At 53.9% G+C, this 17,206-nt stretch overlaps 2 protein-coding genes across 7 annotated transcripts in view; one reads left to right on the plus strand and one right to left on the minus strand.

The window, feature by feature from the left end:
- Positions 1–9,855, plus strand: part of CDON (cell adhesion associated, oncogene regulated) — a 57,718-nt gene extending 47,863 nt beyond the window's left edge. For all 6 annotated transcript variants that reach the window (XM_048063413.2, XM_066981077.1, XM_066981080.1 and 3 more), the window contains 3 exons: positions 360–439; positions 5,426–5,679; positions 6,364–9,855. In XM_048063413.2, the coding sequence (XP_047919370.2) occupies positions 360–439; positions 5,426–5,679; positions 6,364–6,530 (501 nt within the window). In that variant the 3' untranslated portion in view covers positions 6,531–9,855. The remainder of the gene's footprint in view (positions 1–359; positions 440–5,425; positions 5,680–6,363) is intronic.
- A 1,092-nt stretch (positions 9,856–10,947) lies between these two features.
- VSIG10L2 (V-set and immunoglobulin domain containing 10 like 2) lies at positions 10,948–16,830 on the minus strand. Its single transcript, XM_066981081.1, has 10 exons — positions 15,626–16,830; positions 14,722–15,006; positions 14,047–14,322; positions 13,121–13,903; positions 12,726–13,019; positions 12,330–12,632; positions 11,823–11,945; positions 11,719–11,743; positions 11,512–11,636; positions 10,948–11,427 (listed from the first exon to the last, which is right to left on the minus strand). Exons 1-10 carry the CDS (start codon positions 16,182–16,184, stop codon positions 11,348–11,350), a joined length of 2,853 nt encoding a protein of 950 aa, XP_066837182.1. The 5' UTR covers positions 16,185–16,830; the 3' UTR covers positions 10,948–11,347.
- Between the last annotated feature and the right edge of the window lie 376 nt (positions 16,831–17,206).

Consider the following 17,206-nt stretch of genomic DNA (forward strand, 5'->3'; position numbering starts at 1 on the left):
TGCTTTCATGTCTGTCATCAGTGTTAAAAATAAACATATTTACAGTGTGTTTATTAAATTAAACCTGAGCATATTAAGCTGAAAACAGACCAGGGAAATTACCGCATACTTGTCTAAGCTACAGTTATTTACTTTTCTCTGACACACATGCTGGCAAAAGCTCTCCGCTTGACTTTGTATAATAGCTCAGTGTTGCCATGCCATATTACGGGACATGGATCTGAAGATTGATAAGGTGATTAGGGTTTGGAAATGAAGTGTCTTGGGGCACCAGCTGACACTGAACTGCCTTCTCCTTTCTCCGTGACCGTCTCTTGTATGCTTTCACAGCCACTGATTGTTGAATCTTCCTGCTTCAGGGCGGTGGGATGTACACGGCAGTGCCGCAGGCTGACCCCTCCGAGTGCATCAGCTGCCGAAACTGTCGGAACAATAACAGGTAACGTAAAACCTGCACCTACGGTCAGGGCCTTCGCCAGAAGCCCTTCCTTTATAGGCTGTGTGGGGCAAACAAAAGCAGAGAGTGAGTGTCTCAGAGCAGTGCCAATAACCTGTGGGGTGGAATAATTGAGTTATTGAATCTCCAGAACTCACCTTGATCGATCTCTTCATTTGATGGTCTCTAGAATGTGAGGCAGGTTGGGCACTGTGTTTTTTTTAAACCTTTTTTTTTCTTCAGCTTCAATAGAGGACCATTCCACGTAGAATAATACAAAGGAGAGTTTCTCAAACAGGATTTAATCAGGTCTTCTGTATTTTGCATTTCCTGTCATTCTCTTAAGAATGCCAACAAACTAGAATGGCAGCTTTGCTTTCAAAACACAATTCTTTGTGAAACCTGGTACTTGAGATTCTTCAGGCCTTCAGCAGCAGTTTGGTCAGCCTTTGTTAGTGCAGGATATATTTTTGCACGAGAAAGAAGATTCTTGTATAGAATAAGGGAAAATCTGTCTTCTGTGTTGTAGTAAGGAATCTAGATTTTTATTAGTTTTTTAATGAATATCCTTCCAGGCTTCTGACTAAATCTCTGGTTATTGTAATGACTAAAAATAGGGCTGAAAGTCAGACATATTGGACCAGTTTGGCTGGTAAACTTGGGGTCTTTTAAATCATACTTTGAATTTTCTCTTATTAAAATCGGCAGCTGCCCTCCAGTTTACATCTGAAGAAGCTGAGTCGGAATTAATCCGTTACAGAAGACGGAAAAGTTATTCATTTTCATGGTTTTAGTTTTTAATATTTAGCTTAAAATAGGATTAAAATCTTTCATCCCCATAGTGCGAAGGGGACAAGGGGTGTTACTTGCAGGTGGAGCTGGGCTTGTGTTGTTAGGACCGATGTCGCAGATGGTCGCAGGGGAAAAGAGAGCTACCGTTCCATTGTGAGCCAATTGTCTGTTTTCAAGGCAGTGTGTGTAACAGCAGTCATCAAGATGTGTACAACTGGCCGTAATTTGGAACACATTGTATGTGTTACGCTGTAATTAATAGCTTGTTTTCCAGTTTTAAGCATATTTAATTTTTTAATTGCACTTTTTTCTTAAGAGAAAGGGGAGAATGTGTTCCATCCTGTGCGACTGATGTTCTTCCCAGATGGGTCATTAGCAGTGGCTGAACTTTGAATTTTCACCTCCCTGTTCTATATTTGACTGCTTGATTCGGAAACAAGTTGTCCCTTGGAGCTGCCTACCCCAGAGGGGAGCCTGAACCGCTGCTTGGCAGGGGAGCTGCGCAGCCGCTCGCTGGGAGCTGGGACCTCTCCATCCCCTTGTTTGTGCTCGGGGAACGGAAGGAGGACATGGGAGAAGGGAGCGGGGAGGACTGAGGACACGGCTCAGTGTTACCCCAGGGGCTTCTGAGCTGCATTTATGGCTTGCGTGAGGAGGAGGAGAAAGGCCCGGTGGTTGGCACAGCCTAGTATGTGGGTTTCAGCAAGGTTTTGGGGCCCATGCCCCATCTCTGCTCAGGGCTGTCCCCTCTGTTTGCGCCGAGTTCTCCACACACAGAGAGGACCCGTGCCTTGTCCTGTCCTTGAATTACTGCACAAAAAGCAGACAGTTCCTTGGCTGAGGTGGAGACACCTCTAACAGGAGGATCTCAGTAAAACATGAGCGTGCCAGGTGAGTGGTGCGCCGCTAGAACACTCCACTGTCACTTCCAGAAGTAGCCTATTTCCACTTAATACCTGGTGTTATTGCTGATTTGGACTAAATCTGGCAATTTTTTGAATTGTGAACATGCACAAATGAATCTTGATGATTTAGTGTATCTAATAGCTGGCTACCATGGCTATTTGCAGCAAGAGCCATCTTGAAGCAGGTTTTACCACTGTGGTAATGAAATCCCTTGGTCTTCTGTTTAAATTAGCACTTTATGCTTTTGTTACCGCTCATGGAGGCTTGCCAGAGGTAGAAGCTGCTGAAATGTGGATACCCATTTTGCTGTTGTGGACAAAGCCAGTAAGACAAGTGTGATTTATGCTTATTACATTAGGATTCAAAACTGATTTCTGTTCTTCGGTGCTTTTGCACTAAAATTTTCTAGATTGTTGTGGTTGCGGAGGAATTTACATTTTTGTAGTTCTCTCTTCTTTGCAAGCTCACTTTGGCACATTGCTGTGTCCTGATCAGAAGTCAGAATACATGTTCCAAATGTCCAGCTCTTTAAATCTAAATTAGGCTGGTGCGGATTTCTAAGTCAGATTATGGTTTGTAGGATATTGGCACTGAGAACTGATGCAAAATGTGTTTTCTGCAGCAGAGATTTTCCATTCCTATTCACACATACTCTGCTCTGGATACGCCCATGGCTAGTTTCCGTCAGAATGTGGTTTTTTAAGCTTGAAAAGCTGAACTGCTGTCTTGAAACTTCACTCAAGCCAGTAGAGTAATACAAAGAACTGCACTGACCTCTGTATCTTTAAAAAGAAAGTCCTATAAACATGCAAAACCAAACATTTTAAATGGGTTTCTCTAAGAATTTTTTAAATAATGAGTGAGTGTAGTCAAAACCTCTGCGGAAAGAAATGCAAACTAATAAATGGATTTGTTTGAAGACCAGATGTGTTTCATGTGGATTCTTCAGTGGCTTTTGTGGTATTTTGGTACTTGGAATAATGACTCGGAGGCCGCTGTGTGAGCGGAAGGACAAAATAGGAGAGCTGCCGCGTGCCGAAGCGAGGCGCAGCCCTGTCCCCGCGCCGCTCTGGAGGCAGCGGGTTCCTGGGCCCTGCCGCAGCCCCTGGGGGTCTCTGCAGAGCCCCGTGGCCGTCTCCCAGCCCCGTCCCATGCTGTCACTTGTCCCACCTCGTCCGTGAGGGGGGAACGCTGTCCACTTCTTGTCTAGAAAGTTTGTTTGCGTTCCGCAGATACTGGATGTTTTGTTGATCCTCAGTTCTGGCCCTGTCAATTGCCGTTCTCAGGTGGAAGTATAACGTGAGGCTCTGGCCACGCGTATAGCGGAAGTCCCTCAAGTGTGGTGTTTTTACTCATCACCGTCACCTTAGTGGAATAAAAGCACGCCGTGGGAGTTGGCAGGACCTTTCTCTAACAGCCAGGCTTAGCGTCTCCCAGTTTTAAATCCGTTTGAGTTCAGTACTTTGGTGCTGAGGGATCAGCTGCTATCCAAGTAAGGTCTGATTGCCGACACCCTGTCACTGGTAATGTCAAAGTAATGTTTCCCCTCCTTCAGCAGTGTAAAGATCAGCTCTGCCCACTTTTGGGCCGGAGTCACTCTAAAGAAACACTTTATATCGGATGAGCTAGCACCTGAACAGCCAGATCCTGGATATCAGTTCTTCTATGGAACAAGGCTTACGAATACATTAGCACTCCAGCTGTTTTTATTCAATACAGGCATGACAGGTACTCCAGCTCCGAGCTCATAGTTCAAACTGCACAACTATATCATAAGTATGTACAACCACGTTATTTTGGCTAGAGGTGATTGCTGGAACAAGCTTATTTAGGGAAAAAAAAAATAAAAGTACTTGATGATTTCTGGATGGGTTCATTTCCAGAAGTTCCCCTGTAGCTTGTTACACGCCGTAGGTTTTTCTGCTGTGCGTCGGTTAAATGCATCTGATCCCATGTAGAGCTGCGCACAGCCGTGGGTGCCAGCTCCGAATGCCAGCACTTAGGTGGTGTAGTAAGTGGTAATAAACAACTGCGTGCAGTGAGATGGATGGGGCTTGTCATCGTGAGCAGAACGGGCGACAGTTATATTTAGGTTTGGCAGCAAAAGAATGCTCTGAGTTGTATCCATTTGGCATATCAGCATATAATTTGTGTGTAAAATTTGAAGCCTGTTTAACCTTCTCTTGAGTGCTTCAGAGTATCATTCCCTAGCGCTAGTTTTGAACATACTCCCCTTTCTAGTGGTCTCGCTAATGCCAGAAAACAGCATTGCTGAGTTGTTTTCCATCCATATCTCCATGCTGAGGAGTCTGATGTCATGGTTCAGATGGGAGTGGGCAGTATTGTTTGTTTTTTTCCCTCGCTGGTCACTGTGAAACAAGCGGTTAAAGGACACAGTGATAGCATTAGGTTATCATTGTGGGATACTTGCTGTCACTTCATCTGCTTATCCATCTCTGTTCTGTGCCTCAAAACCAGGAGCGTTTTGGGGGTGGTTTCCTAGTTTACGGCAGCTATACAAATCAACCTTTTACTTTTGTGGTAATTATGATTTTGTATTAAACCACAGCGAAGTGTGATTTTTTTTGGGTTTCCTTTTGTAGTAATTACTTATATAAATGTTTGGTGAGTCTATGTTGTTAGTGGAGCTCTAAACACGAGGCATTTTCCCTGCTTACTGCAATGGTATGAATGTCTGTTAAGGTCTCTAGCTCCTTTTTGTTTAAAGGTTAAATACCTTGGCTGTAACAATTGATTTAGCAGTTTAACTCCAGTTTCACAGCCTTACACATGTATTGTAGGGCCACAATCTGAGTCGCACCACACAGGGGTTTTATGTTTATAGTGTTGAATATATTTTTCTAATTTGCATTCACTCCAATAGCACTTAGTATTTATTTTCCAAGGTACTTAAGCTTGCTGCTTGGGTTTCAAACTTGAGCTCTTTTTCTTGGCAGTGAAAACCTGCTTTATGGGGCTGCCTTGATGAAGAAATGGACTTGCAAGTCAGGTCATCAGGTCACAACAGATGGGGGAAGTAACTGAGCAAATGTTTACAATGTTTTCAGCTGTCTGTTGGGAGAAAAAATGCTTGATCTTTTTCTTAATGTCAGGATTGATCCAAAAATATATTCAAAACTTACTTGGCAAGATTCTTACTGTTGCTATAGTAAATAAGTCATGGTAAAGTACTTAAAAATTGCAGTTTCTCAAGATAAGTCAAGTAGTGGAAAGAAAAAACGTGCGGGTGATCAGGGCTCTGAGTAACTCCATTTTGGCTTATGTTTTCAGGTGTTTCACCAAAACCAATGGCACTTTCAGCAGCAACACGCTACCTGTCATGCCCATCGTAGCACCTTACCAGCAGGACAGTCTGGAGATGAAACCTCTGAATCATGTCATGGTGGCCATGTGCTTAGCTTCCAGCGTCCCTGAGTGCAGCGCACAGCTGGAGGAGGACAGCAAAGAGAAGGCAGAGCAGCCCTCTGCCCAGCATCCCTGCTGTCGAGAAAGCATCAATCAGCTCTCCATGGAGTACACAGATGGTAAGTCATTTTGGAGAGGATACCGCCGGGCTTTGAAGCCAGGTAGGTTCTGCAGAGAAGCGGTAATTTATTGCGGAGGAACTAGTAATTAGGCCCACAAAAGACCTGTCCTTTGGAAAAGGTATTAAGTGTTCCACCTTTCCCGTTGCAGAAAATAGAAGTGGCAATGCTCAGGTGCCTGTGGCTGCCATGCCCTTCATGATTGATGCCTCTAATGGAGCTCATTTAGCAGGCATGCTCCAGATAATGAGGCTGTGACTGATTTATGCTGGCTTGTAGTTGCCTGTGGTACAGCATACTCGTCGTCTCCCAGACCAGACCTAGACGGCTGAAATGCTGCCTAATGGAGTTTTTCCTAATGAGCAAGCATCCGTGATGGCTTAGATTCCCGTAGGTGAGAACAGGCACAGAAATGTAGATGGAGATTGGGCTGCATAATCCTGACCTAATTAATGTAACCTATTAGATATCAGTCCATCAGTGTGCTTGGATAGAGCTGATGCTCTAAACCGTTGCCTAATGCTGCATGTAGGCTTTGTGCCTGCTTAGATGAGAATAAATCTGTGCTGAGTGCTTTGCCAGGATCTGTTAATCTGAATTTTTAATGTGCTTGTGAGTCTGTTGAGTTTAAAGAGGAGATAATCTGTTTAAAAACAAACAAAAAACCCTACACTTGCTTTGCAGGTGACAACTGTTTGCACTCAGAAACATCGAATCACGTTTTGAGCTGGAGTCCCCTTATTCTTCAGCCTGTTTCAAAGGACTGTAAGGAAAAGCCAGGATGGAGCTCATCCGGTGTCACATTAAATGGTTCTGGGGACCTCCGACAGCTCCAGCTTCAGGAGACCTGAGGAAGTGACCGCTTTCCCCACTTAACGCCAGTAACTGCACAGCAGAGTCGCTGAAAGGGACTAATGGAGGGATGTTAATTATAACAGAGAGAGTCACTATTTATTTTTTGTAGTAGTGTCATATGAATGAATGTATCTTGTTTTTAAATGGTTGCCTTTTTATATTATTTATGCATTGAAATCCCTTTTTTTTCCCATGCACCATGAAACTAGCCTGGTTATGTGTATAAAAAAGATTTGTAATAATATAAAGAACGACAATGGGAAGTGTGTAGTGTGTCTTCCATGGAATATGACCAGCGAGAGAAGCACTTCCAAGGAGACAAAAAGCGTCTGATACGTGGAGTTAGCAGTGTGGAGCACACCTGAGCAGTTCTGATGTTAGGACCACCTTCACAGGGGCTGCCACATTCCTGGCAACTTAACATCACAGTGCTTGAACATGTATTTCCATGTCCTCTTTCAGCTTCTCTGGGAAGAACTCATGGAACAAGGGTGAATAAGGGACTGTGGGTAAGAAAATGAATAGCTGAGTAGTTACAGTATGGCTTCAGAGGCAGAGCTCAGAGATGTTCTGGCAACTGTTTGCACCTGTAGGTCTTTGCCACTATTTCAGTGATTCTTTCCTTTTCAGAAGTGTGTGCAAAAGCCCAGCCTGTTTGAACAGTTGTACTAGCAGATTGCTCTTTTCTTTTTACAAGTGCTTTGGTAATCCAAGCAGTCATCAGAACCTGGGCAGGAGGAGGGACTGTCGGGGTGCTTTGGAACACTCCTGGTCCGCTGGTCTCCCTGCTCTCCAGCAAGTGCTCGGGGCAGGCTGCAGCCTGCAGCCTTTCTCCTGGCAGCAGCCTGGGTGTGGGCATCTGCTCTCTTCTGCTCCAGGTGATGTCTGTAGAGCTGGATGGCAAGGTGGTTTGGTGAAGTGACCCAGCCTAAAGTAAGTCTCACAATCACCTTCACCCACTGTGTCCCACAGATGCACCCACAGAGCAGGAGGGATGGCGATAAGCAGGAGGTGCTTAAGAGGGCTGCTGCCAAAAGTGATCTAGCTGAGCTGACCTTTACAGCTCATTAGTAAATAATTACTGCTAAGTCAGGTGGCTTAATTTCCAGTGGCTATGGTGTGGAGCTGTTAAACTTGCAGCAGAACCTCCTGAGTTTCCCAGACCGCGTGCTCCTCCCACACTGTGTCATCCACTGCAGTGCAGCTCCTGAGCCTGGTGAGTCCTCCGCAAGCTGTTAGAAAATCAAACCCAGAACATCGTGTTTGTGATGCTTTATTCCTGCTGCCCTGCTCACTTGCAGAAGACAAAAACTCAGTTTGACTGCATTTAAACTCCTTGGTTTGGAGTGGAAAAAAGGGGATACTACTAATTGCTTGACTAGCTGCCTTTGCCTCCTAGGTAAAATGAGCCTTGTCAAAGTGCTCCAGCCTGGCCATGCACGCGGCTCTGAGAAACCTGCCTGCCTTTTCAGAAACAGCACATGCGGCATGATGTAGGTGTTGCAATGTTAACTGCAGGGTTGTTTTTTTTTTTCTTTCAAATTTAATCAAAGTAAATAAAACAAACTTGTGCCTGTAAAGCACTCTCTCCAGAAATCAGCACGCATAACCCCAGCCATGAGGCACATAAATTACAATTACAGCTGCCCCAAGGCGACACATGTGCAGCCTTCTTTTAATGGAGCAAGTATTTTTCTAGTGAGCGCCAGCAACAGCCCTGGAGCTGGGAAGGGAGGAAGCGAAGCCGGTCTGGCTGGAGCTGCAAACCCCTCGGGGAGCGCCTGCAAAGGCGCTACAGGTGCAGTGTGCCGTGCTCAGAAACTGTGCCCGGCCCAAAAAGTCTCCTTTCCCCACTGAACGCCAAGTGGTGCGTGTGCATGCAGCATGAAGAGATATATATAATGTGTTACATACTTTATAAATAGAGCCCTTAATAAGAATTTACTAGGTCTGAGCCGGGTTACTATGCAAGACTATTCCAGTAGTTGATGCTTTATTTTTGCTTGTGTCCAGAGCCTGGTGCCAATGCTGTACCGTGTACGCGACTCCACTCTGCTCGTCCATGCGCGACCGTGGCTTTGATTTTCATGGTTGCAAGACTGAGTGCATGCCAGAGGGAGGCAAGAGCATCTGAATGAACACGGCTTGAGTGCAATGTCCTGTCCTGTCCTGATTTCCTGGAAATGTGCTGGTCTGCTTTTTTGATGCTGAAGTGTAGGATGCCGGTGTGAGATTGGTGGGCGGGATCAATGTGAGAGCACAGAGGGGAGCCCAAGGCCGCGGGCTGCAAGCCACCGCGAGTGTCAGATTTGGGACGGGTTCTGTTCAGGGATGAAACTGTTCTAATCTGCCTTGTTAGCAGAATCTCTTTGTGGACTGCTTTATTTATATCAAGTTACACTGTTTTAAGTGTTTTTTTTCCTTTTATTGTATTTTATTTATAAAAATATATAACTTTTACCTTTATTGTGGGGGTTTGGTGTGTGTGCTCCCAGCTAGAGGTGCTTAATTCTGAACCTTCCCACCCCACCGTGGGCCTGGGGCCACAAAATCCTTAGGCTCAGACTGCTTTCTGCCCCAGCGACGCTGCGCAGCCCCACTCCTCGCTCTGTTTAACGCCTTCTCTCCTAAACCTGCCCTTCTGCATCGCTCCTAGGAGCACAGCTTTGTCCTTGCTGTGTTTCCTATCGCAGACCCTGATGCAAGGCTTCCCCAATATTTGCCTCCTTGGAGCTTTGGCAGACGAGTAGTTAGGAGCTTGGTTTGAACTCCAGGTTCATTGTTTCCCCAAGCACTGAGTTTAGCCACGTTTTTAAGCAACCCTCGTGTTCCTCAGCCCCTGTGCCTGCTCCTCATCCTCGGGGTTTTAAACCATGGGGCACTGTGTCCTCCAGGCAGTTACGAGTGAGATCCTCACCTAACGTTACACCTACAGCCACCATCTGATTACCTCCCTAGTGGTTTGTGCCCTAGTTGGCAATTGTTACCTAATAGGGGTCTGCATATTTAAAAGAAAAAAAAAAGGGGGGCAAAAAACCAACTCTCCCTGATTCTCCAGGTGTCTCTGAACATGTCACCTGGCTGCAGTTCTACCCAAGGAGAATAGTTCTGGAGTTACACTGGTGTCACCTCTGGCAGCGATGAATTCAAGATGCATGTTTGTTGTCATATGGCGAACGAGCTATGTTGTTCTAAGAAGCTGTAATATTCCTTTGGAAATTGTACATATTTTGAAATGATGTAGTTTTTGCAAGTGGTTTTTTTTTCGGTTTGTTTTTTTTTGGTGGTTTGAGAAATATTAAAGGGAATGCTGCTGCTTTATGGAGAGTGGCAGGAGTGGTGATTGGTGCCGTCCGGGGTCTCAAGCAGACGGATGGACAGACACTGTGCGGGCACAGAAGCCAGGTTGGTTCTCATTACTCAATACTTAGTGGACATGTTATTAACAAAACGCAGGAGAAATTACCAGGAACTCTCCTTTTTTTTTGCGTAAACCTAAAGACAAAGGTTGAGCAGAGCCGAGGGACTGCTTTCCTTACACCCTGCCTTCCTCTGTGTTTGCACCGAAAAGGGGAAAAAAAATCATTAATGGCAATCTTTGACGTCCTGCATTTTGGCCTGAAAAACGTGGACTTTCAGGGTAAAGACGAGCACCAGCTCCTTACCCCACTGAAGGTTTGTGGCTGTGCTCTCTTTACACTGCATAAACCTCAGAAACTCAGTGTGGTCCCCAAAACCTCCTGCCAAACCCCCCACTGCGGGAGGCCCTGGCTTGCAGGGGGCTGGGAGCGGCACTTTGGTGCTTGGCTCTCCCCTCGGTGAGGATGAGTTGGCACCTAAATCTTTTCTTTAGCCCCAGCAGTAACAGCAGAGCTGGAGGCCAGCGCTGGTGCCAGAGGGCGCAGGGCTGGGAGCCCCCTGCGTGCGAGCAGGCTCATCCCAGCACTGGGGCTGTGCTGCCTTCCGACCAGCGGGTAAATCCCCAAGCCAGCTTCCTCTGCTAGAGCTTCCCCCTCTTTAGCAGCCCCAAAAATGCTTCAGGACCTTGGATCTATTGTGGTTTTGTCAACCCTCAGCACTATCCAGAAGAGAAAAGCCTTCCCTTCCCTTCCCTTCCCTGGCCCCTCCTGCCCCACGGGAAAAATTATGGATCTTCCCCACCATCTTCTTAAACATTGTAAAGAAGCAAAACCAGGCCCTGGCTCACTTGTTTGTACGTTGGCAGTTCATGTCGAAGCATATTAAAGCAGCCCAAAGAATTTCCTCTGTGGCTCCTCGCCAGCAGCCCTCTGCACTGCAACCCAATCTGTCTCCGCCAGCCGAAATTTTTATGACAGTCCGCGTTACGGGAGGAGGGAGCGCGTGTCCGGGCGGGACACAAAGGAACGTTTTCTGTGTGCAAAGCAGCGCCCGACCGCTGGGTGCTTCTGAGAAAAGCACGAGGGCTGAGAGCCCGACTCCTTAGCCGCAGCCCTGCTCACGCCACCCCTGCTTCTCATCACCAGCCCCCTCCCCGTCCATCCTCAGGTTTTTCCAAAACAAATCCCCTCCATGCTTGCTGTGGGGGCTGCCTGGCACCGACCCGTGCACCCTTCCAGCTTTATTGATGCAATGAAATGAGTGAGGTACAGCCCGGGCAGCGTGCGAGGAGGGGGCTGAGCCCCTGCGGCTCTCACTTGGGGTCTGGCCCCGGAGATGCTGCAGGGACCGGGGCGGTCACTGGTGCTTTTGCCAGACCTGAGCTCGTCCCCAGCATCAAACCGAAGGAAAGGAAGCAACGGGGAGAAGCCCCTGGGGTGAGGTCAGGCCAGGCTCATGGCGTGGCCATCGCCACGATGGGGACACCAACCGGCAGGTCGGCAGCGGCGGCATCTGGCAGGGCTGAGAGTGGCTCTGCAAGGGTGGGACAGGGGAGCCTTGGTGACAGCCCCCTCGGCTGGTGGCTGCACTCTCATCTGGCCCCGTGGGCACCGGTACCTGCTGTGGCTGCTGTGCTGGGGCCACCCGCATCTCCCTGTCCCCGTTCTGCTCTGTCCTCCCTGCTTGTGGCCGCTGGAGCATCCTCGGTCGTGCTGGGGAGCTCTGGGGCTTCAGGGCTGGCCCTGGGGAGCACGGGGCTCTCACCTGTGGCCAGGTGCGCACGGAGAGGGCTGGACACCAGGGCGTGGGGGTTGGGGCACTCACGTGTGGAAGAGTAGGTCGTGCAGCCCTGGGAACAGACGAGGTGAGGGTGTCGGGGGTCCTTCCACTGCCCCGGCTGCCCTGCCGAGCCTCCCCCCAGCACTCACGTGGCAGGTTGTCCCGGTGGCGGGCGACGCAGCGCACGGCCAGCAGAGACACCGCAGTGGCCACCAGCATCCCCGCCACCGCCGCCCCTGTCACTGCGGGGAGTGCCTCGAAGGGAGGCTCGGCTGGAAGAGAGCGGCTACCTGTCAGCCCATCCCTGCCAGGGGCAATTAAGATAACAAGGCGAGGGGCAGCAGGGACAGTGCACGGGCGCAAGATGTGCAGGGGGACACGAGTGAGCAAGGTGGGCACCAGGCACCCCAGCACAAGGACTGGCAGAGCCTAGAAAGTGGAGAGAGACAGAAGCCTGCACCTGTTTACTCTGAAACCTACTGATGGCTGCTCACACTTGGATGCAAATGCTGCCTTTCTCCATTCAATCCCTGCTCTCCCGGTAGGGAGACAGCCCCTGGGATGTTTTTCCAGCCCCTACTGATGCCTTACACCAAGTGACCGCTCCAGAGGGGATGCTGGAGGAGGTTGGATGCACTGGCCCCTTCCCACTTCACCTGGCGTCTGCACCTCGGAGGGGTGCCCGGCCGTGCGGTGGTTGACAGCCAGGACGCGGAAGGCATAGACCACAGTGGGGTCCAGCCCCCCCAGGCGCCGGTCGCGGGAGTGGGGCTCGATGTCACCTGCGGCTGTTTCCCAGGGGCCGGGCGCCCGGCGCTGGGGCTTCTTTGCCTGCCGCCGCTGCACCACAAAGCCGGTGAGGTTGCCCGTGCCCTGCGTCCGCCACTCCAGCCGCACCTCGGTTCGCGCCCGCGTGTACCGCAGCTTGCTGATGGTGACGTTGGGGGGGGCCGGGTACCCTGCAGCAAAATGGCACCCAGCAGGGATGGGCTCGTCCCCAGTCCACCCTGGGGACCCCTCCGGTGCCACCCCCTCCCCCCCCCCACACTCACGGTCTACACGGAGGTGGACGGGGAGGCTGGTGGTGCCCACGGCGTTGGCTGCGGTGCAGCGGTAGGTCCCACCATCCCCCGGCCACTCGGCATCCCGGACAGTGAGGTTGGCCCACGCTTCGTCCTGCTCCAGCCAGTACTTAGCCATGCCCAGTGGCACCTCCTGCTCCCGGGGATCGTACCAGACCATTTCGGCACCCAGGTGGGTGACACCGCACCACCGGCACGCCAGCCGCGCCTCACCACCCTCCAGCACCGCCACCTCGCTCTGCTCCACCTCCAGCTTGGGGACGTCTGCGCAGCGAGAGGGCACGGAGCCACCGGGGCTGTGCAAGTTGCCGGCGTGGCGTGCTGCAGCGCTGCTGGGGACAGCGCGTGGGGACATCCCGGCTTACCAAGCCGGAGGTGACACTCAGCAGCAGCCGCCCGCAGCGGGTGGGTGGCCACGCAGATGAAGTCCTGGCCCCCCAGGCTGGCATCGGCGCTCAGCACAAGGACAGCGGCCGAGGGCATGGGGACACCCAGCGCCTGACCCCGGCTGTCCCACCAGCGCAGGGTGGCCGGCGGCGTGCCCCCCTCCCAGCGGCACTGCAGCATCACGAACTCGTCGTGCTTGGTGGCCACAGCCGTGCAGGCAGGGCTGCCAGCCGGGACCCCTGGGAGACAGAGAGGCATTGGGGGGAGGGGGCGGCACTGGGCGAGCCCCCCACCCAGCTTCATCCCTTTCGGGAGCGAGCGAGGGGCAGCCACCATGGCACTGCTTCGGGGATTGCCCAGCTGTGGGGCACGTGTGCCCTGTGGCACGGCTGCGGCGCTTGGGTTGAAGTGGGGGGGGGAGGGCAAGGGACATGTTTTAGGGGGGGGTGTCGGGGCGCTGGGGACCAGTCTGCACTCACACAAAGTGGTCCTGCACATGGCCCCCTCCCGCAGCGTGGGGTGGGTGGCCAGGCAGGCGAAGGAGCTGCCGTTCCTTGTGGTCACCCCTGGACGGATGTTGGTGGCCATGGAAAAGCTTGGCCCTGCCGCCCCCTCTTCCTCCTCCTCCTCTTCCTCCTCCCCGAGGCCCACCCAGCGCAGCCGGGCTGGGGGGAAGCCCCCCGGCCAGCGGCACCGCAGGGCCACGTCCCGCAGGTCGGCAGTGGCCAAGGCAGAGCAGCTGGGGCTCCCGGCCGGTGGATCTGCACAGCGCGGGGGGGGGGGCATCATGGCCAGTGTCCCCCCCCCCCACTTTTATCTCCCCAACCTGCCCCTCGCACCCACGTCCTCGCCGGGCACCGCCTCTTCTCCACGCTGGTCCAGGGCTGCCCCCGGAGGTACTTACAGTAGACGGTGAGGATGATGGTGGCCTGGGTGCGGGTTTGGAGGTGGGTGTTTTCGGCCAGGCAGGTGTAGGTGCCTGCCTGTCCCCGGGCAATGGCGGCGATGACAAAGGTCTGCCCGGTGTGGACCTGGGAGCCATTGTGGAGCCAGATGTAGCGGCTGGGGGGGTTGGATGGTGCCAGGCAGCTCAGCACCACATCCTCCCGCTCGCCCGCGGAGAAGCCTCCCTGCTCGGGGGAGAAGGGCTCCACGCTGATGGCTGGCTCGTCGGGGCCATCTGTGGGGACACGGGGCCCTTAGCTGTGGGGACGGTGCCGCTGGGGGGATGCAGCCCCACCTGGGGCACCCTCCTGCTGCTGGGGGAGCCTCCTTAGAGATGGTGCCGTGTGGTGGCTGCGAGCACGCACGGTGCCCATGGCTGTCCTGTGGTGCGTGGTGACCATGTGGTGGCTGCGGACACAGCTTGGTGGCATGGTGGCCACGGGTGTGCGTTGGTGGTACGGTGGCCAGGGAGGCATCACAGTGGCGGGGTGCACGGTGGCCTTGGAGGCACCACGGTGGCTATGGATGCATCACAGCGGCATCTCCAGCCCTGGGGCTGCCCCTACGGCCGGTGACCAAGCCCCCCACCTCGGGGCCCCCTGGGGAAGCGGGGCCGAGCCGATGTCACACTCACAGACAATGTCAAGGTAGACGGGCTCACTGGTGCGGTTGTTGACCTCGTTGCGGGCCGTGCAGACGTACCAGCCGGTGTGGCTGCGGTTGGCAGGTGCCAGGCGCAGCTCTGCCCCAGAGTCCCCCAGCCCCATGGGTGCTGCCAGGGCCCCCCCCCGGGGCTCCCGGTGCTGCCAGGAGAAGCTGAGCGGCGCCGTCCCCTCCCTCACGGCGCATATCAGGGCCACCTCTGTCCCCTCCGCTGCCGCCGCCGCCGTCGGCCGCACAAAAGGCCTGGAGACAGGCACTGGGGGTACCCAGTCATGAGCAGCCCCAAGGCCACCAGCCCCTTGCTCCTGATCCCACCCAGAGCCCCCACATCCCCCCTTTCCCAACCAGAGGTGGCCTTTCTGACTCGGATGATCCACAACCAGCAGTGAGGGGATAGAGTGGCTGGTGAGGATGAGTATGGGTTGGTGAGCCCACCTGTTAGCTAGCAGGATGCCAGGTTGGCCAGGAGGAGGAGATGGGAGGTGGCTACTGGCGTGCTGTGTGGCCTGGTGGTCAAGGTGATGGGATAGCTAGTGGGGTGCTACATTGGCTCGTAGGGTTCTTCACTGGTTAGCGAGCTCCTATGCTGGCTAGTGGGGTGCTATGCTGGCTAGTGGGGTGCTATGCTGGCTAGCAGGTTGCTATGCTGATTACTGGGGCACAGTCCTGGCTACTGGGGCGCTATGCTGGCTAGTGGGGTGCTATGCTGGCTGTTAGGACATGATACCCTCATGCACAGCTACACGGCCTCCACTGTGTGCTGCGGTGACCAGCGGGCACCACGCCGTCTGGCTGCTGGCCGAGGGAACAATCTGCCAGCCCAGTGTGGGGGGCGACACGTGCAAGGGGCTCGTCTGGGCCAGGGGGCGACTTACCCAGGACCCGCAGCAGCACGGCGGCGTATCCCACACGGAGCCTCCCGGGCTCTGGGAAGAGCCCCTGGCAGAAGAAGCGCCCGGCGGCGGCAGCGCGCAGCTCCCGCAGCTCCAGCGTGCCGTTGCACAGGCTGGCCTGACCCAGCGCCCCCGCGCCGGGGGCCACCGCCGCCTCCAGGCCCGAGCCCACCGCCACTGCCCGCGGCGGCCCGGTGCTCCCCGCCGCCGTGAAGCTCCAGAAGACCACCGCCGGCACCGCGGGCCCGCAGCTCAGCTCCACTGCCCGGCCCCGCACCCCCGTCACCGTCCGCTCCTCGTAGGACGCAGAACCAGCGTCCAGTGGCTGAGCTGGGCGAGAGGCGCAGCGAGTTGGCCGGGTCTCTGCGGCACCCCCAGCCCGACCCCCCCGGGGACCCCCAGCCACCCACCTGCCACCAGCGCCGGCAGCAGGCAGAGCAGCCAGGAGCCCCCCATGCCTGGCCCCGAGCCCCCCGCGCCAGGCTGTGCTCCCCACCCCGACCTCCTCTTGGGTTTCCCCGGCCCGGCCCTGATTAATCATCAGTTATTAATGAGCCTAGTTATTAATAAGCCACCAGCAGAAACCCAACGCCGCTGCAATCTGGCCACCCCCGTGCCAGGGATGAGGACGGGCACACTCGTGGCAGGAGTGGCGGCGTTGCCTCCTGCCCCCACAGCAGGGCTGTCCCCAGTAGTGGCCACCCCCCCGAGCCCCCTCTCAATTTCTAGCTACAGGAAGGGAAAACGAGCTGTGACACCCCCCCCTCGTGCAAAAAAACATCGGTTTTGATCCTCCAGCAGATGCGACGCTGAGAGCGGGGTTTGATATTTCATCTCCAGCTCCTTGCCGAGCCCCGGCCATGAAACATTCATGGGGGGGCGGCACGGTAATGGGACACCGGGGGGGCTCGGTGAGGCTGCCCCCTACAGCGGGAGGATGTTGGGGTGCGGGTGGCACGGAGGGGGGATGCCACATCCCACCGCGCCCTGTCCCCACGCGGCAGCTGCCATGCCCCTCAGAAGGGTTCCCGATTACTCTCCCACAATCAATTACTAATTAAATTAGCCCCCCCATCTTTTTCGTCTTTCCTGCTGGTTTCTCCACTGCGGCACTGTGCATAGCTGGGGGATGTGGGGGCAGGGAGCGCGGATCCAGCTGCAAGATAACACAGGAGAGCGCTGGGGGTGAGGGGGAATGGGCTAAAAATCACGGTTTTCCCAGCAGCATGGGGCGGTGGCGGCGGTGTCCTCACGGTGCCCCTCGCTGCGGGGCAGTCCCCAGCCGAACCCCAGCGCCGCGTGGCGGGGAGCAGGGCCAAAGCAAGGCGCCGGCCGCTACCTGCCATCTCTCACCCCGTGTGCCCCCCACGCCCCCCCGGCCTGTTCTTCAATCAGAAGCCATCGCTCGTTGCCCAGGATCGCCCCGCCGATGCTGCACACGAGGCTGCCCCCAGGCACCCCCCTCCCAGCCACCGCCAAGCAAGACGCCGGCCCCAAATCCTCAGCTGCGCCTCCTTTCCCCCCCCCCCCCCCCCAAAACCCGGGGGCTGGGGCCAGGGGCCC

The sequence above is a fragment of the Anser cygnoides genome, chromosome 21 (assembly GCF_040182565.1).
Source record: "Anser cygnoides isolate HZ-2024a breed goose chromosome 21, Taihu_goose_T2T_genome, whole genome shotgun sequence".
Classification (NCBI taxonomy): domain Eukaryota; kingdom Metazoa; phylum Chordata; class Aves; order Anseriformes; family Anatidae; genus Anser; species Anser cygnoides.

Coding starts and splice junctions, on each gene's coding strand:
- VSIG10L2 (XM_066981081.1), bottom strand. CDS start 16,184: ATGATTAATCAGGGCCGGGCCGGGGAAACCCAAGAGGAGGTCGGGGTG. Junction 13,904..14,046: donor CATCATCCTCACCGTCTACT/GTAAGTACCTCC, acceptor CGCGCTGTGCAG/ATCCACCGGCCGGGAGCCCC. Junction 11,744..11,822: donor CCACCGGGACAACCTGCCAC/GTGAGTGCTGGG, acceptor GTCTGTTCCCAG/GGCTGCACGACCTACTCTTC.